Below are 25672 nucleotides of genomic sequence, written 5' to 3' on the forward strand. Positions count from 1 at the left end.
TCTGAAGTTGTCTTTATTTTTAAGTTATCGTGCCTTGATTTTACCAGTCCGGCCCACTTGGGAGTAGATTTTTCTCCATGTGGCCCCCGATCTAAAATGAGTTTGACACCCTTGCAGTAGTAGTACTGGAGATGTTTTTATCGGTTTGCAAAAACACTGGAAAAAGTTAACCATTTAGCTTTAGCCGAGATGCTAACAGTCCCTTTTACAGACAATATATTGTTGTGCTTTCCTCTACCTTTGCTGACGTCCTGCTTGTTGTTGTCACATGAAAACACTTGATATGACGCACACTGCACTTTTTGACAGAAAACACTTCTATCGTTGATATGAAAAATGGCTGTTGTGATTTTTGCTAATCATTTTTAAATTAGTCTACAAAAGAGACGTTTCTGGTGTATTTAGGTAGTAGAGATGCGCGGTTTGCGGCCACAACCGCGGATTATCCGCGGGTCAGGCGGTTGAAATAAAAAAAAAATTAGATTTTATCCGCGGGTCGGGTCGGGCGGTTGAAATAAAAAAAAAATTAGATTTTAAATAGATTCAGGCGGGTGGCAGTTAAACCAATTCGGAAATATATATACATAGTTAAATGTTGTTACCCACATACGAAAAACGAGCAGGCACCTGCAGCATATGCCACAACAGAAGAAGAAAAAAAAAAGAGATGGCAACGCCGGCAGCAAAAGTGGTACGCGACAAACTAAAAAAGGGAATACTAAAGACCAGGGGGGAAAAAAAGCCAGAAAAGTTCAGCGTGGACTCGTTTTTATGAGGTTGTAAATCAGGATGATAGTAATGCTGGTTACGTGATTTGCAAGAGCTGCGACGCTGTTTATGTCTACGACAGTCACAAAACCGGGACATCTAACATGGTGCATCACATTTGTGCAAAACCCCGAACCTCCACAAACACCCTGAGCATGAGCAGTTTCGTCCGGCGTGATCCCAGAAGAGTGCCACAGGATGTTAAAACAAGATAGAACGCAGCTGCCTGCAGCAGTTTGAGTGGCGCGAGCGGGCTTGGAGGTGCGCTCAGCGCGGCTCCCAGATGATTGCCCGTGACAGCGTGGCACGCATTGAATGTCTCTGCTGCATTGGATCAGTCTCCTTTCTTTAACAGGCAAAAGCTTTATAACCTCACTAATGCCTTGCATCGTCTATATTGGATATATAACAACGGGCGGGTGCGGTTTTGATTAAATGTTAGTTCGGGTGGATGCGGATGGTTGACGACTTTTGTGATGCGGTTGCGGATGAAATAATTGCCTATCCGGGCATCTCTATTAGGTAGTTTAACCATTTTGTTTTCCAATGTAAAATAGCAGTGAATGAATTCATATACTTAGAATTCATTTTGGCACTCTATTTCTTTTTTTGTACTTTTTTGTCCGTATGGGTATGAAAAGGTCTTAAATTCTATTCAATATGGTCCTAAGAGTCTTAAAAAGTCTTGAATTTGACTTGTTGAAACCTGCAGAGACCCTGATTAGTACTTTTTGAAAATGTTGTGCATATTTAATGATACTGCGATAATAACTGATAATTTTAATCACAATAACCGTGATAAGAAATGTCCATACCCTGACATCCCCAATTGTAACGGTAAATGTTAAAGGCCTAATTCTGAAAGCCATTAACACGAAAGTTACAATAACAGAGCGTCCAGAAAGTGATTGTAGTTCAAAACTGTGAAGCGTTCATGTTTGCTTGTTAAACAAAGCAAAACCAAGTCCAGGAAGTTTCTGACCGCTTCCACTGTGGCACAAAATTATTCTCCTTCGGGTTGAGACATTTCTGGATGCAGGAACGCGACGCAGAACAGACGTTTGTTTTTAGAGCTCTCAATTGTTCTTTTGTGAGACCTTCTCGTGCTCGCCGGCGCTCATCCAGTGGCGTGTGGAACAGCTTTTTTGGAGTAAATAAAGCCCACATGTTCAGTCGAGGCCTGAGCTGACCGGTGCTGAAGGGCGAAGGCAAAGATGGACACTCAAAGACCCGAAGAGGGGTGTGGGGAAGCATCAAGGGTGAGTTTGTTGATGGGACTTGTTTTGCTCGCAAGGCTTGTTTTTGGGATGCAGCAACCATTGTTGATGTTTTTCAAGAGACGTCCTCATGGAAGGTTCAGGTTTGTGTGTTGATGCCACACAGCCGGTCAGCGCTTTTAGTTTGCACTGAGGCGTCAACATGAAGGTGAAGCAAGTGTTTCTGGCAGCCATGTTTTGTTGCTGCATCTCCATCTCAAGACTTCTGCAGATCAGGTCTGTTAGTGTTGCCTTCATAGACCAACTTATGCTTGTTTTATTGTTCATGTATTCAACTGCATTTATTCACTACATCCTTTGGCAGACCTGGGCAAATTAAGGCCCGGGGGCTGCATGCGTCCCGTTGAGCTTTTCAATCTGGCCCGCCAGACATTCCCAAATAATTTTTTTAGATCTTTAAGATGGAAGCTGTAGCTGCTATTATGATGTGCAGTGATATTTTCAAATAAGTAAGTCTTGAACTATACACAGTATTTCAATGGTTGGAATCTGCGCTTTTGCATCATATACTAGTTACTATGGTAATCTAATTAGTGAGTATGGTAATCTAATTAGTTACTATGGTAATCTAAGTCACAGCAGCTCAGACGAGGCACCAAGCACTGAGGGTGGGGAGCGTTTCCATAGAGTGTTTCCAGAGCGGCCAGCCTGAAATGCGGGTGTCAGGGACAGACATGACATATCAGCTATACCAGATTGTAGGTGGTTTTTTTGGGGTTTTTTTACCCTTCGTGTTCATATTTTGCTGTTTGTTGCATTTTTGTTGTGTTTCGCTTGATTGTAAAATATGTCGTTCTAGAGGGGGTGTGACGTTCATATGTTATATATATGTACCATATATGGACCCCTCATCTGTGCATCAGTTGGGGACGTCTTTGCGCTGCTGACCTGTCTCCGCTCAAGATGATCTCCTGCTGGCCCCACAATGGACTGGACTCTCACTATTATGTTAGATCCACTATGGACTGGACTCTCACTATTATGTTAGATCCACTATGGACTGGACTCTCATTATTATGTTAGATCCACTATGGACTGGACTCCCACTATTATGTTAGATCCACTATGGACTGGACTCTCACTATTATGTTAGATCCACTATGGACTGGACTCTCACTATAAGTTAGATCCACTATGGTCTGGACTCCCACTATTATGTTAGATCCACTATGGACTGGACTCTCACTATTATGTTAGATCCACTATGGACTGGACTCTCACTATTATGTTAGATCCACTATGGACTGGACTCCCACTATTATGTTAGATCCACTATGGACTGGACTCTCACAATTATGTTAGATCCACTATGGACTGGACTCTCACAATATTATGCTAGATCCACTCGACATCCATTGCCCACATCTGCGATCCCCTACAAGGTTTCTCATTGTCATCCTATTGGGTTGAGTTTTTTTCTTGCCCTGATGTGGGATCTGAGCCGAGGATGTCGTTGTGGCTTGTGCAGCCCTTTGAGACACTCGTGATTTAGGGCTATATAAGTAAATATTGATTGATGATGTTGACAATATTCAGCGTTTTATCATTCATAGTTAATATTGTAAATCCCACATTCTTTATTTTCATGTACATTCTGGGTGTCTCATTTAGTAAAAAAAATTAAAATTCCATTCTGTGTTTAAGGCGGTCTGTCATAACGTTTTTAGCATTCAATCAGACATTATTGTGAGGTTTTGTATTAATGTTCCTAAAAATCCGATATACCGGCCCCCAGACACATTTTTTTCTTTAAATTTGGCCCTCCCGAGTCAAAATAATTGCCCAGGCCTGTCCTAGGGGTTTATGACAACAATTGAGATGTCAATATGGGACAAAAATCGTATCTCATTTATACAGTTTGTGGCAATTTTATGATTTTTTTTTTTGTTGTATTTCTGATGTAAGACGATCAAACAGCTGAAGGTGCGTAAGACAACCAAACAGGTCTTATTGGAAATTTGCAGTTTAATTGCAAAAATATATATTTTCCATTTCATGTCTACTTCAAGTACAGTGTAACCTCGATTTACGAAGCTAATTGGTTCTTGAACATGGTTCGTAAATTGAAAAGTTTGTATAGTGCAGCTTAGTTCTCCTTAAGAAACAATGTTAAACATTGGTTATATCCTCGACAAAAGTACCTATTTTAGTAAAATAATGACTATTTTGAAGAGACTGTGTATGTGTATCTAATAGGGCTGTGAATCTCTGCGCACCACGTGATTCGATTCTTCGCTGTAACGATTCGATTCAGAATAGATTCCCGATACAAAACGATTATCAATTCAAAATCAATACTTTTTTAATAACATTGGATGCCAGTTCCACATCCCTCCATAAAATAGATAACAGCTCTGATAAATTTCTATATTACTTCAGAGAAAACTGGTTTTGTTTGCTTCCCAAACAAAGTGAAATACAAATAAGGCAACAAGAGAAGTATCCAACACTTCTCCTTACAGCAAATATGGGGCATCTATATCAACAATATGATTTGTCGGAGTGGTTGGACAGGACCGTTTTAAAAATAAATAAATCAATAAATACATCGATTTAAGATATATATATATATTTTTTTTTTTAATCGATTAAGAATTGTTACACTTCTTAATCGATATATGTATGTATATACACATACACATATATATGTTTTTATATACATATATATATATATATTATATATATATATATATATATAATATATATATATATATATGCACACACATACAGATATACACAGATACAGTACAAGCCAAAATATTTTGGACAGAACTTCTCATTTCAATGCATTTTCTTTATTTTCATGACTATTTATGTACATTGTAGATTGTCACTGAAGGCATCAAAACTATGGCACCTGTGAAGTGAAAAACCTTTGAGGTGACTACCTCTTGAAGCTCATCGAGAGAATGCCAAGAGTGTGCAGAACAATAATCAAAGCAAGCAAGCAAAGGGTGGCTATTTTGAAAAAAAATAGAATATAAAACATGTTTTTAGCGGTATTGGGTTAGTTACTGAAAACCAGTAACTAGTTACAGTTACTAGTTACTTTATTTCAAAAGTAACTCAGTTACTTACACCAAAAAGTAATGTGTTACTGTGAAAAGTAACTATGTAGTTACTTCTACTTTTTTTTTTTTTTTTTTAAAGCTCCCATTATTGCCCTTTTAGCCTTCATTTCAGTACTGTTATTGCACTGGAGAATAATACAATCTGTTGATCAACTTGACATGCATTTGCATCACTGAACTCTGCTTAGCAATGTGGTCTACATACAACACACAAAGACAAAGATATGTTTAAAAGGGCCAATTTATTTCAGGCCAGAACAAATTGACAAAACTATTTTAAATAGCTGCAACATAACATACATAAGTAACAAACAGCATAATAAAATTAACACTAACACTAACCGCGTTAAACCCAGATTCCGAACTAACAAAGGTCTTAACTCATTCTCTTTCTATGCCACTTCAATATGGAATGCACTCCCAACAGGTGTAAAATACAGGGCATCTCTATCCTCCTTCAAAACCGCACTAAAAGAACACCTCCAGGCAACTACAACCCTAAACTAACACCCTCCCTTCCACATAATACCTCTTCGGATTGTAAATAATCAAATGTAGACACTTTTTCTTATACTTTCTGATCTCTCTCTCTCTGTGTCCACTACTTGCTATACATATCCTACCAAGTCAGTCCTACACTGTTGCAATGTCCATTTCTCTGATGATGTGTTGATGACTGATTGTTGATGACAGAAGTGTTGATACCAACAAACCTCCATATCCCACACCCCGGATTGTAAATAATGCAAATAATTCAATGTATATACTCTGATGATTATCTTGTGTGATGACTGTATTATGATGTTAGTATATATTTGATAGTATATATCTGTATCATGAATCAATTTAAGTGGACCCCGACTTAAACAAGTTGAAAAACTTATTGGGGTGTTACCATTTAGTGGTCAATTGTACGGAATATGTACTGTACTGTGCAATCTACTAATAAAAGTTTCAATCAATCAATCAATCAATCAACAACATAGCTGTAAACCTGGCTTCACCTAAGGAAGGCACACGTGACATACACAGAGCCTAACCAGGCAGATTTGAATTGTTGTTTTGGGCAGTAGACACAACTTACATTTAACTCAAATGTTCTTTTCTTTGTGCTCGACAAAAGAAAAAAAGTGAGAATATCTCATACTTGCCAACCCTCCCGAATTTCAGTGCCTCTCCCTGGGACAACCATTCTCCAAATTTCTCCCGATTTCCAGCCGGACTTAAGGCATGCCCCCTCCCGGTCCGTGCGGACCTGAGTGAGGACAGCCTGTCGTCACGTCCGCTTGGCCAACCAAAAAGTAACCACAGAACACTATACCGTATAGTCGTATAGTGTTCTGTGGTTACTTTTTGGTTGGCCAACGGTTTACGTTGTATTGCGCACCCTCCTCCCCACCCTCCCCACACCCAGACACACACACACAGAGAGAGTAGAGGAAGAATCAGAAGCACGTCACTGCTTCGCTGCGTTAAAACACACTCAGATCCTCAGTTTCTAGCCGATACTACATAAAAAGTAACGTAAAATAACGCAGTAACGCATCATGTAGTAACGGTAACTGAGTTACTGAATATAACAAATAACGCGTTAGATTACTAGTTACCGCCGAAACTAACGGCGTTACAGTAACGCGTTACTTTGTAACGCGTTAGTCCCAACACTGGTTTTCAGTTATTTCACCTTTTTTGTTAAGTACATAACTCCACATGTGTTCATTCATAGTTTTGAAGCCTTCAGTGACAATTTACAATGTAAATAGTCATGAAAATAAAAAAAACACTCATTGAATGAGAAGGTGTGTCCAAACTTATATATATATATTTCAGGTTGTGATTATGTATCATTTCATGTGCAGCAAGAGGTGGAGAACTTCAAGAAGGTTCACCTGATCAGCCGCGAAGAGTTTGACTGCCTGACCCCTGAACCACCCGTCGACCCCAACCAGGAAGTGCCCCCCGGACCCCCACAACCCCAGCAGAGTAAGAACGCACAATCTAATCAAAGCATGTTGACAGGAAGTGCTGACCTTTACTTGGCTTGCGTCCTCAGTTCCAACCGATGCTTTGGCGAACAAACTTTTCGGCGCCCCGGAGCCTTCGACAATAGCGCGATCGCTCCCGACGACCGTGCCCGACTCCCCCAACTACCGCAGTGCCCGCACGCCCCGAACCCCGCGCACGCCTCACCGGAAGGACCCCGCCCTGACGCCACGCTTCTACCCGGTGGTCAAGGAAAGCCGGCCCGTCGATGCCAAGGTAAGAAGGCGGCTCAGTGTCACCGTAAAAAGTTTGACAGCTTTTTTGTGTGGAAAAAAATGTTTTGTTGGTGAATTCCAGACGCCAAGGAAGAGGAAGACCAGGCACAGCTCCAACCCGCCAATGGAGTGTCACGTCGGCTGGGTGATGGACTCTAGAGAGCATCGCTCCCGCACCGCCTCCGTCAGGTGAGACGCCATTAACTGAGTTGTCGTTAACACTGTCATACTCACTCTCCTCTTCTTCCACCTCTAGCTCCAACGCCAGCCCCTCAGAGGGCACACCTGCCTTAGGTAACGTCGGCTGCACGCCGCAGTCCCTCCCCAAGTTCCAGCATCCATCCCACGAGCTGCTCAAGGAGAATGGCTTCACGCAACACGTCTACCACAAATACCGCCGACGCTGCCTCAACGGTACACACACACACACACACACACACACACACACACACACACACACACACACACACACTTTGCGTACTATAGACCAGTGTTTTTCAACCACTGTGCCGTGGCACACTAGTGTGCCGTGAGATACAGTCTGGTGTGCCGTGGGAGATTATCTAATTTCACCTATTTGGGTTAAAAATATTTTTTGCAAACCAGTAATTATAGTCCGCAAATGATGTGTTGTTGTTGAGTGTCGGTGCTGTCTAGAGCTCGGCAGAGTAACCGTGTAATACTCTTCCATATCAGTAGGTGGCAGCCGTTAGCTAATTGCTTTGTAGATGTCGGAAACAGCGGGAGGCAGCGTGCAGGTCAAAAGATGTCTAATGCTTAAACCAAAAATAAACACAAGGTGAGTGGCCCTAAGAAAAGGCATTGAAGCTTAGTGAAGGCTATGCAGAATGAAATTAAAACTGAACTGGCTGCTAAGTATACAAAAACAGAATGCTGGACGACAGCAAAGACTTACTGTGGAGCAAAGACGGCGTCCACAATGTACATCCGAACGTGACATGACAATCAACAATGTCCCCACAAAGAAGGATAAAAACAGCTGAAATATTCTTGACTGCTAAAACAAAGTAGGTGGGGGAAAATATCGCTCAAAGGAAGACATGAAACTGCTACAGGAAAGTACCAAAAAAAGAGAAAAAGCCACCAAAATAGGAGCGCAAGACAAGAACTAAAACACTACACACAGAAAACAAGCAAAATAGTCCAAATAAGTCAGGGTGTGATGTGACAGGTGGTGACAGTACACCTACTTTGAGACAAGAGCTATAGTGATGCATGGCTGGTTATGGTTTAAAGTCATATCCATCAATTGCGACAACGACTTTTTACTGTCAACTGAGTTTAGTTTTTTAATGATTTCTGCTGGTGGTGTGCCTCCGAATTTTTTCAACGCAAAAAATGTGCCTTGGCTCAAAAAAGGTTGAAAAACACTGCTATAGACTATTACTATATTACCTAACAATGTATACCCTAGTTTACACTGTAACTACTTCATGTAGCACATACTGTAGCCGACACTTTGTGTACTATACCTTTCTAACTACTTGAGGTAACACAGATTTTGCATACTATACACTGTAACTACTTCATGTAACACACACTTTGTGTACTTAATGTTGTAACTACTTCAGGTTACACACGCTATGTACTATACGCTGTAACTACTTTGTGTAACAAATATGTTGTATACTAAACACTAAAATTACTTAATGTAACACACACTTTGTGTACTAAACCCTGCAGTTACTTTATGTAACACATACTTTGTGCACTAAACACAGTAATACCTCATGTAACACATACTTTTTCTACTAAACACGGTAAGTACCTCATGTAACACATACTTATTGTGCTAAACACTGCAATTATTTAATGTAAAATATACTTTATGTACTAAACACTAATTACTTAATGTAAAACATACTTTCTATACTAAACACTATAACTACTTGATGTAACACACATAGTGTGTACTAAACACTACAATTACTTCATGTAACACAAACTTTGAATACTAAACACTAATTCCTTCATGTAACACATACTGTGTGTACTAAACACTACAATTACTTCATGTAACACATACTTTGAATAGTAAACACTAATTCCATTTAACACAGTTTGTCTACTGAAAACTACAATTACTCTATGTAAAATACTTTGTGTACAATAGACTACCATTTCTTCATGTAAAACATACTTTGTGTACTGAACACTAAAAGTACCTCATGTAACATACTTTGAATACTTAACACTGTAATTACTTCATGTAAAATATACTTTGTGTACTAAAGACTACAATTACTTCATGTAACACATACTTTGAATACTAAACACTGTAATGACTTCATGTAACACCTACTTTGTGTACTAAAGACTACAATTACTTCATGTAACGCATACTTTGAATACTAAACACTGTAATTACTTCATGTAACACCTACTTTGTGTACTATAGACTACAATTACTTTGTGTAACACATTCTTTGAATACTAAATACTAAGTACTTCATGTAACACCTACTTTGTGTACTAAAGACTACAATTACTTCATATAACACCTATTTGAATACTAAACACTGTAATTACTTAATGTAAAACCTACTTTGGTGTACTAAAGACTACAATTGCTTAATGTAATTCATACTTTGAATACTTAACGCTGTTATTTCTTCATGTAACACATACTTTGAATACTAAAGACTAAAATTACTGTGTGTACCTTCTTGTCAGCATCCACTACTTTGATTTAGTTTTACATGCACGTTCTAATGTTTTTACTAAGCAGTGGTAAACTTTTCCTAACGGGACTTTTCTTTTCTAAATGGAACTTTTCTGAACAATTGCAGAGCGAAAGCGGCTGGGCATCGGTCAGTCCCAGGAGATGAACACGCTCTTCCGCTTCTGGTCGTTCTTCCTGCGGGATCACTTCAACAGGAAGATGTACGAGGAATTCCGGCAGCTGGTGGTGGAGGACGGGAAAGAAGGATACAGGTAAGAGAGACAGTCTTCCACTTTTACTGAGCTTGAATACATGAGGCAAAAAAAAACGTATTTTCTGCCTTCAGGTACGGCTTGGAGTGCTTGTTCAGGTACTACAGCTACGGTCTGGAGAAGAAGTTCAGGCCCGAGATCTTCAAGGACTTCCAGGAGGAGACCATGAAGGACTACGAGGCTGGTAAGTTCTTGGGAGTTTGAAGCTGCAAGAAAATGTCAGTTCTTTTTGTGTAATAGGGCCCCTTTAATGTAAGCTGATGTAAGTTCTTAAGGTCTTAAGATAAATGCTTTGACCCACAGGTCAGCTGTATGGACTGGAGAAGTTCTGGGCCTTCCTCAAATATTCCAAAACCAAGACCTTGGAGATTGACGCCAAGCTGCAAGAGTATCTGAGCAAGTTTAAACGTCTGGAGGACTTCAGGATTGACGTGAGTAGAACATTCTGGAAGAGGGTTGTGAGGCGTTGGGGACTGTAGCTACACTTGAAGGCCAATAAATGGTGACCCACATTAGATCACTATATGCTGCCTATATGTGGCCAATTAGATCAATACAGGTAAAAGCCAGTAAATTAGAATATTTTGAAAAACTTGATTTATTTCAGTAATTGCATTCAAAAGGTGTAACTTGTACATTATATTTATTCATTGCACACAGACTGATGCATTCAAATGTGTATTTCATTTAATTTTGATGATTTGAAGTGGCAACAAATGAAAATCCAAAATTCCGTGTGTCACAAAATTAGAATATTACTTAAGGCTAATACAAAAAAGGGATTTTTAGAAATGTTGGCCAACTGAAAAGTATGAAAATGAAAAATATGAGCATGTACAATACTCAATACTTGGTTGGAGCTCCTTTTGCCTCAATTACTGCGTTAATGCGGCGTGGCATGGAGTCGATGAGTTTCTGGCACTGCTCAGGTGTTATGAGAGCCCAGGTTGCTCTGATAGTGGCCTTCAACTCTTCTGCGTTTTTGGGTCTGGCATTCTGCATCTTCCTTTTCACAATACCCCACAGATTTTCTATGGGGCTAAGGTCAGGGGAGTTGGCGGGCCAATTTAGAACAGAAATACCATGGTCCGTAAACCAGGCACGGGTAGATTTTGCGCTGTGTGCAGGCGCCAAGTCCTGTTGGAACTTGAAATCTCCATCTCCATAGAGCAGGTCAGCAGCAGGAAGCATGAAGTGCTCTAAAACTTGCTGGTAGACGGCTGCGTTGACCCTGGATCTCAGGAAACAGAGTGGACCGACACCAGCAGATGACATGGCACCCCAAACCATCACTGATGGTGGAAACTTTACACTAGACTTCAGGCAACGTGGATCCTGTGCCTCTCCTGTCTTCCTCCAGACTCTGGGACCTCGATTTCCAAAGGAAATGCAAAATTTGCATGGTTGGGTGATGGTTTGGGGTGCCATGTCATCTGCTGGTGTCGGTCCACTCTGTTTCCTGAGATCCAGGGTCAACGCAGCCGTTTACCAGCAAGTTTTAGAGCACTTCATGCTTCCTGCTGCTGACCTGCTCTATGGAGATGGAGATTTCAAGTTCCAACAGGACTTGGCACCTGCACACAGCGCAAAATCTACCCGTGCCTGGTTTACGGACCATGGTATTTCTGTTCTAAATTGGCCCGCCAACTCCCCTGACCTTAGCCCCATAGAAAATCTGTGGGGTATTGTGAAAAGGAAGATGCAGAATGCCAGACCCAAAAACGCAGAAGAGTTGAAGGCCACTATCAGAGCAACCTGGGCTCTCATAACACCTGAGCAGTGCCAGAAACTCATCGACTCCATGCCACGCCGCATTAACGCAGTAGTTGAGGCAAAAGGAGCTCCAACCAAGTATTGAGTATTGTACATGCTCATATTTTTCATTTTCATACTTTTCAGTTGGCCAACATTTCTAAAAATCCCTTTTTTGTATTAGCCTTAAGTAATATTCTAATTTTGTGACACACGGAATTTTGGATTTTCATTTGTTGCCACTTCAAATCATCAAAATTAAATGAAATAAACATTTGAATGCATCAGTCTGTGTGCAATGAATAAATATAATGTACAAGTTACACCTTTTGAATGCAATTACTGAAATAAATCAAGTTTTTCAAAATATTCTAATTTACTGGCTTTTACCTGTATATTGAAATATTGCTTAGATTTACATGGCGTCAAGTCCGGCTCATTAAATGGGTACTTGGCGCCATTTAGCCTTTCTCGAAGAAAAAGGCCGTATGCTTGCATTGCCTTCGGCTGTACGAACCGTTCAAATTGCGGAAAGGATAAACGTTTCTTCAGAGTTCCTCGAGAGGTAATCAAGAAGGGCGGGAGAGTGCAAGATTTTACGAAAGACGACGAGAAAAGAAGCACACACTCCAGTCCAAGGGAGCAGAGTTGAAGAACTTACGAGTTTGCAGTGATCACTTTGTTAAAGGTTTCTTTGATATATTTTTTTAACATTTAGTATTTCCCATTGAAGTATTATCTTGATATTATTTGTATTTTAATGTCCAGTCAATTCTACTTTGTCAGGAAAGGTACCTCTTCGTCCCCCATCTTGTGTATTTTGTACACAGATATGTCAGAGTTTGTATGATAACAGGACAAAAATCAAGTATGGTGATGATTCAGTAATTGTTAGTTTGTTAAATGGATATGCAGTCACGGGTGTCAGCTGTCGGGGGTTGGTTTGTTTGCACGGACACGTCCTCGCAAGACGCAAAGTTAAATCATGAAATGCAACCTTACCCAAACAAAAACGATGCATATTTATCTTGGAGAGTTTTGATACCAATTTCCTTGACCCAGCCACACACAAAGAAGTTGTAGACACAAGTTTTCATCTGTTTTGTCGTTTAGAATTATGTCTGCAGCACAATAGTTCCATATGTCTGGGAACACGACCGATGGATAATCCTTAATATCACTCGACAAATCATTTTTCGATAAAGTATAGGGATCTATTCCATTGCATAGTTAGATTTTTTTAGGAAGATCTAGGCCCTTTGCGTTTGTACACTGCTTGCTATACAACAGCCATTTTGGCTTGGTTGACAGCCACTGCTTTTCACTTCCGAGAAGAAGTCATGTGACAGAATACGAGCAAAAAATCTTAGCTTACACACTTAAAGGCCTACTGAAATGCGATTTTCTTATTTAAACGGGGATAGCAGGTCCATTCTATGTGTCATACTTGATCATTTCGCGATATTGCCATATTTTTGCTGAAAGGATTTAGTAGAGAACGTCGACGATAAAGTTCGCAACTTTTGGTCGCTGATAAAAAAAGCCTTGCCTGTACCGGAAGTAGCAGACGATATGCGCGTGACGTCACAGGTTGTGGAGCTTCTCACATCCGCACATCGTTTACAATCATGGCCACCAGCAGCGAGAGCGATTCGGACCGAGAAAGCGACGATTTCCCCATTAATTTGAGCGAGGATTAAAGATTCGTGGATGAGGAAAGTGAGAGTGAAGGACTAGAGGGCAGTGGGAGCGATTCAGATAGGGAAGATGCTGTGAGAGGCGGGTGGGACCTGATATTCAGCTGGGAATGACTAAAACAGTAAATAAACACAAGACATATATAAACTCTATTAGCCACAACACAACCAGGCTTATATTTATATGCCACAAATTAATCCCGCATAACAAACACCTCCCCCCTCCCGTCCATATAACCCGCCAATACAACTCAAAAACACCTGCACAACACACTCAATCCCACAGCCCAAAGTACCGTTCACCTCCCCAAAGTTTATACAGCACATATATTTCCCCGAAGTGCCCAAAGTTACGTACGTGACATGCACATAGAGGCACGCACGTACGGGCAAGCGATCAAATGTTTGGAAGCCGCAGCTGCATGCGTACTCACAGTACTGCGTCTGCGTATCCAACTCAAAGTCCTCCTGGTAAGAGTCTCTGTTGTCCCAGTTTTCCACAGGCCAATGTTAAAGCTTGACTGTCATCTTTCGGGAATGTAAACAATGAAACACCGACTGTGTTATCCGGCACAACAGTCAGGGGGTGCATTCTACGGCGGGGGTGCGTTATCCGGCACAACACCTGCCGTAATACACCGCTTCCCACCTACAGCTTTCTTCTTTGCTGTCTCCATTGTTCATTGAACAAATTGCAAAAGATTCACCAACACAGATGTCCAGAATACTGTGGAATTTTGCGATGAAAACAGACGACTTAATAGCTGGCCACCATGCTGTCCCAAAATGTCCTCTACAATTTGTGACGTCCCGCGCAGGCGTCATCATACCGAGACGTTTTCAGCAGGATATTTCGCGCAAAATTTAAAATTGCACTTTAGTAAGCTAACCGGCCGTATTGGCATGTGTTGCAATGTTAAGATTTCATCATTGATCTATAAACTATCAGACTGCGTGGTCGGTAGTAGTGGGTTTCAGTAGGCCTTTAAGGAAATGTTTGCGACTTCAAATTGCAACAAACGATACTTCTAGGTATTATTCTGAGGACATTGAATGTATCAGAACTGTTCAGAATGTCTCAAAAGATATTGTCTTCTCATTTGAGCAGACTATCACTTCCTGCTCTGTCTTAGAGGGGCCAGAGAGCTTGGTGCCTTACAAGAATGGTTTCATTCTGTTGTGGTGTAAAAGGATGCAGAGAAGAGACACATCTGCCAGCGCAACAACGGCGGTTGTTTTATAAGTTAAAGGGGAACATTATCACAATTTCAGAATTGTTAAAACCATTAAAAATCAGTTCCCAGTGGCTTATTATATTTTTCAAAGTTTTTTTTCAAAATTTTACCCATCACGCAATATCCCTAAAAAAAAAAGAAGCTTCAAAGTGCCTGATTTTAACCATCGTTATAAACACCCGTCCATTGTCCTGTGACGTCACATAGTGAAGCCAACACAAACAAACATGGCGGAAAGAACTGCAAGCTATAGCGACATTAGCTCGGATTCAGACTCGGATTTCAGCGGCTTAAGCGATTCAACAGATTACGCATGTATTGAAACGGATGGTTGTAGTGTGGAGGCAGGTAGCGAAAACGAAATTGAAGGAGAAACTGAAGCTATTGAGCCATATCGGTTTGAACCGTATGCAAGCGAAACCGACGAAAACGACACGGGAGAAAGCGAGGACGAATTCGGCGATCGCTTTCTAACCAACGATTGGTATGTGTTTGTTTGGCATTAAGGAAACTAACAACTATGAACTAGGTTTACAGCATATGAAATACATTTGGCAACAACATGCACTTTGAGAGTGCAGACAGCCCAATTTTCATCAATTAATATATTCTGTAAACATACCCTCATCCGCGCTCTTTTCCTGAAAGCTGATCTGTCTAGTTTTGGAGTTGATGTCAGCAGGCCAGGGAAGCTAGGGTCGATAGGGGGTTTAGCTCACTCGTCTGCAGGAACATACTGCCGCCATTGCTTGCCGTGCTACCGAGGTCCTTTGTCCCTGAATTGCTCACACACTCCGGCAGATTCAATGGGGGTCTGGCGGCAGATTTCTTTGACTTTATCGTTGGAAATGCATCTGCTTTGAGTGTCGCAGGATATCCACACATTCTTGCCATCTCTGTCGTAGCATAGCTTTCGTCGGTAAAGTGTGCGGAACAAACGTCCAATTTCTTGCCACTTTCGCATCTTTGGGCCACTGGTGCAACTTGAATCCGTCCTTGTTCGTGTTGTTACACCCTCCGACAACACACCGACGAGGCATGATGTCTCCAAGGTACGGAAAACAGTCGAAAAAACGAAAATTAACAGAGCTGTTTTGACCCGGTGTTTGAGAAAATGGCGGATTGCTTCCCGATGTGACGTCTCGCTCCGAGAGCAAATATTAGAAAGGCGTTTAATTCGCCAAAATTCACCCATTTAGAGTTCGGAAATCGGTTAAAAAAATATATGGTCTTTTTTTGTGCAACATCAAGGTATATATTGACGCTTACATAGGTCTGGTGATAATGTTCCCCTTTAAAGTTAAAGTACCAATGATTGTCTCACACACACTAGGTGTGGCGAAATTAGTCTCTGCATTTGACCCATCACCCTTGATCACCCCCTGGGAGGTGAGGGGAGCAGTGAGCAGCAACAGTGGCCGTGCCCGGGAATCATTTTTGGGTCCCATTTTTATAGTCTTTGGTATGACTCGGCCGGGGTTTGAACTCACAACCTACCGATCTCAGGGCGGACACTCTAACCACTAGGCCACTGAGTACCGTATTTTCCGCACTATTAGCCGCACCTAAAAACCACAAATTTACTCAAAAGCTGACAGTGCGGCTTATAACCCGGTGCGCTTTATATATGGATTAATATTAAGATTCATTTTCATAACGTTTAGGTCTCGCAACTACGGTAAACAGCCGCCATCTTTTTTCCCCGTAGAAGAGGAAGCTCTTCTTCTTCTACGCAAGCAACCGCCAAGGTAAGCACCTGCCCCCATAGAAGAGGAAGCGCTTCTTCTTCTACTGTAAGCAACCACCCGCCCCCGTAGAAGAAGAAGAAGCGCACGGATATTACGTTTCATTTCCTTTGTGTGTTTACATCTGTAAAGAACACAAAATGGCTCCTACTAAGCGACAGGTTTCCGGTTCATGAAAAGACGCAATCTCTCCATCCGCACACGGACTACTATTTCACAGCAACTGCCTAAAGACTTTCAAGAAAAGCTGGCTACTTTCCGTGCATATTGTAAAAACAAGATAGCTGGAAAAAAAGATCCGGCCAGAGAACATTATCAACATGGACGAGGTTCCACTGACTTTTGATATTCCTGTGAACCGCACTGTGGATACAACGGGAGCACGTACGGTGAATATTCGCACCACAGGGAATGAGAAGTCATCCTTCACTGTGGTTCTAGCTTGCCATGCTAATGGCCAGAAACTTCCACCCATGGTGATATTCAAAAGGAAGACCTTGCCAAAAGAGACCTTTCCAGCCGGCGTCATCATAAAAGCTAACTCGAAGGGATGATGGATGAAGAAAAGATGAGCGAGTGGTTAAGGGAAGTTTACGCGAAGAGGCCGGGTGGCTTTTTTCACGCAGCTCCGTCCATGTTGATATACGACTCCATGCGCGCCCACATCACGCTGGTTTTTAATATATTATTAAAGTTTGACTGACCTATCTGACTGTTTTTTTGACATTCCCTTTAGCGCAGTTAGATGCGGCTTATAACACGGGGCGGCTTATAGGTGGACAAAGTTTTGAAATATGCCGTTCATTGAAGGCGCGGCTTATAACCCAGGGCGGCTTATGGTGCGGAAAATACAGTAGGTTAAAAAAGAAACTACAACGTGCATCCATTTTTGTATACACAATTCTGAGAGTATAAAATGATGAATCCTCCTAGGATGAGAGGATGAACGTCTTCCAAGACAAACTGAACATTTCAGTTGGGAAAGTAGAATAAACGACTTTATGGAAGACAATATTCAGTGTTGGACTTAAAAAGCTGTTGTATTGTAACCCTCCTACTTTGTCTCCGCCCACAGCCGCCGATGGAGGACGGAGGTCGCAGGAGGCACTCGTCCAGCGGAGACGGTCGCCGCCGCCACCCCTCCCATCCCTCCAGCCGCCCCCCGAGCAGCTGTGGCGCCGCGGCCGCCGCCAAGGACGAGGCCAAACCCGACCCGGACGCCAAGATGCTGAAATAGAGGACGGCGGCCCACACCATCAGGTCGTGTGTCGCCGGTTCTCCAGGAGGCACCGCCTCTCTTCTTTGATGCATCGCAGCCCCCGCCCTGCCCCCACCCCTACCCCATCAATTTTTTGTTTAGTCCAGGCTTAAGGAACGAGTAAAAGAACCATGGTGGTGAGTTTTGAAGCGGTTTGTCTTAACGAGGCAAAGGAGGAGGAGTCAAAGACGTCGTCTTCACCGTTATTTTTGTTGTTTCCTTCCTCCATCGTCATCGCCCTGACTTTGATCTCAAGATAGTTTTTTTTTTTTTTTAAGCGCCTGGGAAAGTTCTGCTGGCATCCAAGCGGACCAAAGCGACTGCAGACCCAAATATTTAATTCAGTGAACTTTTGAGGAGAGAAGACTTGAGTGTTGCCTTATTCTAATGCTTTTTAGCGCTTGGGGGGGGGGCGTTTGCCAGCAGAGGCCAGGAGGTGGCGCTGTCTGTCTTCCACGTGTTACAAGTCCCTGGCCTTTTCTCCCTCGCGGCTTTTGTTCTTCCACCATGACTGGATCCTCTCCAGGTGCTTCCTTCACGTCCCGCTCATCCGAACCATCAACTACAGTCTTGGATTACTTGAAAAAAAAAAAAAAGAAGAAAAAAGAAGAAGACATAGCAACGGCGTGTCAGGAGGGGGCGCCATCGTGCCTCCACTTCCGGTGTGACGCGCACGTCGTCCATGATGAAGAGCGCTAAGACGACTTACTTGCCTTACATGTACTCATCAACGTGCGTTTTTTTTTTTTTTTTTTTTTAGTTTCCTTCTGATCGTTTCTTCGCTTCCATCAGGATCGTCCACGTGGATTTAAAGCGACGGGAACACAAAAAGGGAACGTTAACATCGAGGCAGCAGACAGGCGGTGTGTGTGTGCGCTCGCAACCACAAAAAGCTCAAGCGAATTTTATTTCATGTTGAAATTGGTTACATTTCCCCCTCCCCTCCCCCTTTTTTTTTCTTTATTTTTATTCACGCGCTTCCGTTTGATCTGCGTCCCCCGAGCTGCATTTGAAGCCGCCCGCTTGGCTCTGCTTTCCGGCAGTCAAAACAACTGTTTTGTTTTAAGCTGTGGCGCTGACTTCCGGTCACGTGTTTGTGACGTCACTAGTTCACGTCGCAGCGGATTCAGGCGCTCACGTTCGATGCATCAAAGTGTTCCGCGGAGGTAAAAAGGGGAGGGAAAAAAGTGTTGTTGGGTTTTGTTTTTTTTGCCACCAGGGGGCAGACTTCTCCCCAGCCTCCAGTCAGGACGTTTCAGTTGTTCCCCCTTTTCGGACTCCTAGCGACTCTGTGCACCCGGAGCCCGAAGACGCAAAAGGAGCGAGAACATTATGGTTGCTTATGATGTCTGCAGACTGAAACAAAAAGAAAAAAAGAAAAGGACAAACAAGTCATAAAGCCATACGAATATACTTTGAAAACACAAAACTGTCTATAAAGCGTTGGAGTTGTTCATTGCATCATAATATCTTAGGCTTGTCATGAGGCAAAAAATGTGAAAATGACCAAAAAAGGAACAAAAAAAAAGTATATCTATAAAACGGAAAATGTAAAATACTTGAATGAGATCTTGTATGATAACATTTAATATTCACTATCTGCTTTGTAGGCTGATGTGATTCGCTTATTAGTGTCATTTGTAATTTGTAGTAATTATGCTTTTTTTCCTTTAATAAAAGAAAAAAAACCACAAAACGGACAAAAAAACTTGAAAAGCACGCTTGGTGAGTCGGGTTTTTATTTGCTTGGAATACAAATAAACACAGGATTGAATTGTTTTAACATCTTTATTTTTCCCTCATTATAAACAATTATTAAAGTGCTGCGTAGTTAAAAAGTGCAAAACATTAACAGGTTTACAGCATCCTAACGGTGAGTAAACATTTGAAAAAGCTTCCACGTTCCGAAGTTTGAATTACATTGCAGTACTATTTACAGCCGCTAGTGGGTGCACTTGGATCTGGAACTTGTCCTGTTGTAGTTTCTTGCTTTCGCCACGAGATGGCGTGCTTGCATGGTCAATTAAAGGTGTTGCGTTCCATTCTCTTACTGTATTTGTTTTAGCCGCTATGTGATCTTCTGCATGATCTAACCTGAGATGATGGAGGAAGTAGAAAGTTCTGGAATGGACGTCAGTCAGTATTTAGGTACAACTCTTTTAACAAGGACCGACACAGGCTGGTTGTGCCGCTTAAACGGTCTTGTCTCCCTGCCCAGGCGATCACTGGCTCTTCTTGGGAGAGTCGGGGATGCTCTCGTTGAGCGGAGTGAAGCAGGTGAGAAAAGTGTGCCGCTCGTACTGCTTGGTCTCCCTGAACTTGGTGTCCGTGCCGTGGAGCCGGTCCAGCACGCCGAAGACGCCGAAACACTGATTGAACCTGCGGACGGGAAGGAGGGAGATCGTTGGAGAACATCGCAGACGCCTCATTAGGTAAACGAATGCATGATGAATAGTGAAGAGTTGGGATTCTTTGGGCACCTAACAATATTCGATTTGATTTACAATCGATTCTCGCTAACCTACTCAGTGTCCGCCCTGAGATGGGTAGGTCGTGAGTTCAAACCCCCGGCCGAGTCATACCAAAGACTATAAAAATGAGACCCATTACCTCCCTGCTTGGCACTCAGCATCAAGGGTTGGAATTGGGGGTTAAATCACAAAAAAATGATTCCCGGGCGCGGCCACCGCTGCTGCTCACTGCTCCCCTCACCTCCCAGGGGGTGATTAAGGGTGATGGGTCAAATGCAGAGAATAATTTTGCCACACCTCGTGTGTGTGACACAATCATTGGTACTTTTAAGTATAATTATGATCAAACCTTTTCACATGTATACACAGCAGGTAAGCAAGGAGATTGCCTAAACATGGATTAAAATATATATATATATACAGTGGGGCAAAAAAGTATTTAGTCAGCCACCAATTGTGCAAGTTCTCCCACTTAAAATGATGACAGAGGTCGGTAATTTTCATCATAGGTACATTTCAACTGTGAGAGACAGAATGTGAAAAAAAATCCAGGAATTCACATTGTGGGATTTTTTAAGAATTTATTTGTAAATTATGGTGGAAAATAAGTATTTGGTCAATAACAAAAATTCAACTCAATACTTTGTAATATAACCATTGTTGGCAATAACAGAGGTCAAACGATTACTATAGGTCTTTACCAGGTTTGCACACACAGTAGCTGGTATTTTGGCCCTTTCCTCCATGCAGATCTTCTCGAGAGCAGTGATGTTTTGGGGCTGTCGCCGAGCGACACAGACTTTCAACTCCCTCCACAGATTTTCTATGGGGTTGAGGTCTGGAGACTGGCTAGGCCACTCCAGGACTTTCAAATGCTTCTTACGGAGCCACTCCTTCGTTGCCCGGGCGGTGTGTTTGGGATCATTGTCATGCTGGAAGACTCAGCCACGTTTCATCTTCAAAGCTCTCACTGATGGAAGGAGGTTTTGGCTCAAAATCTCACGATACATGGCCCCATTCATTCTTTCCTTAACACGGATCAGTCGGCCTGTCCCCTTAGCAGAAAAACAGCCCCAAAGCATGATGTTTCCACCCCCATGCTTCACAGTGGTTATGGTGTTCTTGGGATGCAACTCAGTATTCTTCTTCCTCCAAACACGACGAGTTGAGTTTATACCAAAAAGTTCTATTTTGGTTTCATCTGACCACATGACATTCTCCCAATCCTCTGCTGTGTCATCCATGTGCTCTCTGGCAAACTTCAGACGGGCCTGGACATGCACTGGCTTAAGCAGGGGGACACGTCTGGCACTGCAGGATTTGATTCCCTGTCGGCGTAGTGTGTTACTGATGGTAACCTTTGTTACTTTGGTCCCAGCTCTCTGCAGGTCATTCACCAGGTCCCCCCGCGTGGTTCTGGGATTTTTGCTCACCGTTCTCATGATAATTTTGACCCCACGGTATGAGATCTTGTGTGGAGCCCCATATCGAGGGAGATTATCAGTGGTCTTGTATGTCTTCCATTTTCTGATAATTGCTCCCACAATTGATTTTTTCACACCAAGCTGCTTGCCTATTGTAGATTCACTCTTCACAGTCTGGTGCAGGTCTTCAATTATTTTCCTGGTGTCCTTCGACAGCTCTTTGGTCTTGGCCATAGTGGAGTTTGGAGTCTGACTGTTTGAGGCTGTGGACAGGTGTCTTTTATACAGATAACGAGTTCAAACAGGTGCCATTAATACAGGTAACGAGTGGAGGACAGAAGAGCTTCTTAAAGAAGAAGTTACAGGTCTGTGAGAGCCAGAGATCTTCCTTGTTTGAAGTGACCAAATACTTATTTTCCACCATAATTTACAAATAAATTATTTAAAATTCCTACAATGTGAATTCCTGGATTTTTTTTTCACAATCTGTCTCTCACAGTTGAAGTGTACCTATGATGAAAATTACAAACCTCTGTCATCATTTTAAGTGGGAGAACTTGCACAATCGGTGGCTGACTAAATACTTTTTTGCCCCACTGTATATATATATATATATTTATATATTTCACATGTAAATCAAGTTGTGAATGAACGATGAAACGATTATGAATGAATACATGATGAAATAATTATCAAAATGTATGGTTGCATGATGAAAAATGAATGCACAAATTATAGAATGATGAATGGACGATGAAAGAATGAATGCATTTAAAATAAGAGATGGGAATCTTCGGGCACATCACAATTTGATTCGGAATCTATTCAAACAGATTATCGCAATATATCACTTGGTATATGATAAAATATAAAACTTTTTTCATGGAGATGGCCTAAAATTTTTTTTTTTTTTTTTTTTAATTGTTTCTTTAAAAAAATAGATTTTTGAACATTTAAATTCAGAATAAGAATCGTGATTCGGTTGTGAACCTAGTTATTTTTAACACCTATGTGAGTGAATGAATGAATGATGAAAGAATGCATGATGAATGAATGATATATTAATGCATGATGGATGTTGAAAGAATGGATATTGAATGAATGCATGATGAAATTATAAATGAATGCATGATGGATGAATGAGTGCATGATTAATGAATGGATGATAAATTAACTCATGATGGATAAATGCATGAATGGATGATACATTAATGCATGATGGATGAATGCCTGAATGGATGTTGAAAGAATGGATGATGAATGAATAAATTGTGAATGGATGATGGAAGAATGATAAATTAATGCATGATTAATAGATGCATGGTGGATGAATGCATGAATGGATGTTGAAAGAATGGATATTGAAGTAACGCATGATGAATGAATGGATGAAGAAATGATTATAAATGAATGCATGATGGATGAACAAATGCATGATGGATAGATGCATGAATGGATATTGAAGTAATGCATGATGAATAAATGGATGAAGAAATTATTATAAATGAATGCATGATGGATGAATGAGTGAATGATTAATGAATGGATGAATTAATGAATTATTAATGAATGGATGGTAAATTAATGCATGAACGAATTAATGCATGATTAATTAATGGATGTTGAAAGAATTAATATTGAATGAATGGATGATTAAATAATTATAAATTAATGCATGATGGATGAATGTATGATAAATTAATGCATGATTAATGGATGGTTGATTGTCATGCATGATTGATGAATGGATGATAAATTAATGCATGATGAATGAATGCCTGAATGGATGTTGAAAGAATGAATGTTAACCGAATAAATAAATGATGGATGTTGAAATAATGAATATTGAAGTAATGCATGATGAATGAATGGATGAAGAAACGATTATAAATGAATGCATGATGGATGAATGCATGATTAATGAATGGATGATAGATTAATGCATGATGGATAAATGCATGAATGGATGGTAAATTAATGCATGGACAAATTAATGCATGATTAATGAATGGATGGTAAATTAATGCATGGATGACTTAATGCATGATTAATGAATGGATGTTGAAATAATTAATATTGAATGAATGGATGATTAAATAATTATAAATTAATGCATGATGGATGAATGTATAATAAATTAATGCATGATTAATGGATGGATGATAGTCATGCATGATTGATGAATGGATGATAAATTAATGCATGATGAATGAATGCCTGAATGGATGATGAAAGAATGAATGATAACCGAATGAATAAATGATGGATGTTGAAATAATGAATATTGAAGTAATGCATGATGAATGAATGGATGAAGAAACGATTATAAATGAATGCATGATGGATGAATGCATGATTAATGCATGATGGATAACTGCATGAATGGATGCTAAATTAATGCATGATTAATGAATGGATGATTAATTATAAATTAATGAATGGATAAAGAATGAGTGCATGATTAATGAATGTATGATGAATTAATGCATGATTAATGAATGGATGATAAAGTAATGCATGATTGATGAATGGATGATAAATTAATGTATGGTAAATGAATACTTGAATGGATGATGAAAGAATGAATGATAACCGAATAAATAAATGATGGATGAATGCATGAATGAGGCACCTGAGGTGGTGGAAGTCGTGGAACTCCGGGGATGGCAGGAAGGGGAGGTGGTACCCACAGTGTGAGATGGTGGTGCTGACCAGAGCAATGCAGTACCACATGCAGGTGGTGGACACATGGGAGCCCAGGATCACGGGTCCAATCACCACCGGCAGCAGGTTGGAAAACTAAGAGCAGTGGTGTTGGTCACAGGTGTCATGTTGCCAGGTGAGGAGGACAAGAAGAGGACTCACCAGGTGTTCCAGGGGGTGCGCGTACGTCGCCACCACACCGATGGGGGCGGTCCACTCGTGGTGCTGCTTGTGGAAATGTTTGTACAGGCTGGGATGGTGGAACAAACTGAGGAACAAACAGTGGTCACAATAATTCGGTTAAGTTGAATGATGCGGACACGCTTGTTACTGGATACTCTCTTACACGCTTTTGCCTTGGAGACTTTGTATGTGTACGTAATACGCAACTACAACTATTTGAGACTTGTTTATATTGTTCAGTTACTATTTTGTGCTCAGGTCTAGCATGTTTACCCTTTGGAAACTACTTCCTAAAATAGAATAAAAGACCAACATTGTTTGCTTAGTTATCATTTAGATTTGGCATTCTCAAACTGTGGTACGTGCACCACTAGCGGTACGCCAAAGAATCAATTAAATATTCAAACAGTGTTACTGTTCAAACCGTGTGTAACGTTACAGCGGCCACAAATATTGAATACACTTGTTAAATTAAACCCTGGCCTTGTTTTTAATGATTACTTAGGCCTACCACGCCACTGTATTTTAATGTGGGTCATTATGGTGGTACTTGGTGAAAGAAGTAAGAGAACCATTGATCCAGATGTGCACGTGTAAACACATTTTATGCACATACTTATATTTTGTATATCAGTCTGATATCTAATATCTATATTGGATCGGCACACGCCTACCAGTATCAGTGTTGAAGACACAAAAGGTCAGAAGTACAAGTCATAAATGTTTAATTAGTTTATTTGAGCCTTATTTTTTTCTCAAGTAATTTTTGTAAAAATACAAAATATTTGTAAAAATCCAATGTTGAAATATATAAATATGCTATTTTTTTTTTTTTACATTTTTTATAGGGATGAATAAATAATACACTGATGTAT

The 25672-nt window shown here is 41.0% G+C and overlaps 2 protein-coding genes across 5 annotated transcripts in view; one reads left to right on the forward strand and one right to left on the reverse strand.

The window, feature by feature from the left end:
- Positions 1 to 18630, forward strand: part of larp1 (La ribonucleoprotein 1, translational regulator) — a 126857-nt gene extending 108227 nt beyond the window's left edge. For all 4 annotated transcript variants that reach the window (XM_061963010.2, XM_061963012.2, XM_061963011.2 and 1 more), the window contains 8 exons: positions 6976 to 7099; positions 7170 to 7375; positions 7457 to 7563; positions 7631 to 7788; positions 10185 to 10329; positions 10404 to 10513; positions 10633 to 10760; positions 17834 to 18630. In XM_061963010.2, coding sequence (XP_061818994.1) covers positions 6976 to 7099; positions 7170 to 7375; positions 7457 to 7563; positions 7631 to 7788; positions 10185 to 10329; positions 10404 to 10513; positions 10633 to 10760; positions 17834 to 17995 — 1140 coding nt within the window. In that variant the 3' untranslated portion in view covers positions 17996 to 18630. The remainder of the gene's footprint in view (positions 1 to 6975; positions 7100 to 7169; positions 7376 to 7456; positions 7564 to 7630; positions 7789 to 10184; positions 10330 to 10403; positions 10514 to 10632; positions 10761 to 17833) is intronic.
- Positions 18631 to 19790: 1160 nt separating this feature from the next.
- The window catches only part of faxdc2 (fatty acid hydroxylase domain containing 2), a 26017-nt gene continuing 20135 nt past the window's right edge, over positions 19791 to 25672 (reverse strand). Inside the window, exons 7-9 of the mRNA XM_061963016.2 lie at positions 24777 to 24882; positions 24544 to 24710; positions 19791 to 20395 (exon numbers count right to left, since the gene is read on the reverse strand). Of these exons, the coding sequence (XP_061819000.1) occupies positions 20239 to 20395; positions 24544 to 24710; positions 24777 to 24882 (430 nt within the window). The 3' untranslated portion in view covers positions 19791 to 20238. The remainder of the gene's footprint in view (positions 20396 to 24543; positions 24711 to 24776; positions 24883 to 25672) is intronic.

The sequence above is a fragment of the Nerophis lumbriciformis genome, linkage group LG09, assembly GCF_033978685.3.
Source record: "Nerophis lumbriciformis linkage group LG09, RoL_Nlum_v2.1, whole genome shotgun sequence".
Lineage (NCBI taxonomy): Eukaryota > Metazoa > Chordata > Actinopteri > Syngnathiformes > Syngnathidae > Nerophis > Nerophis lumbriciformis.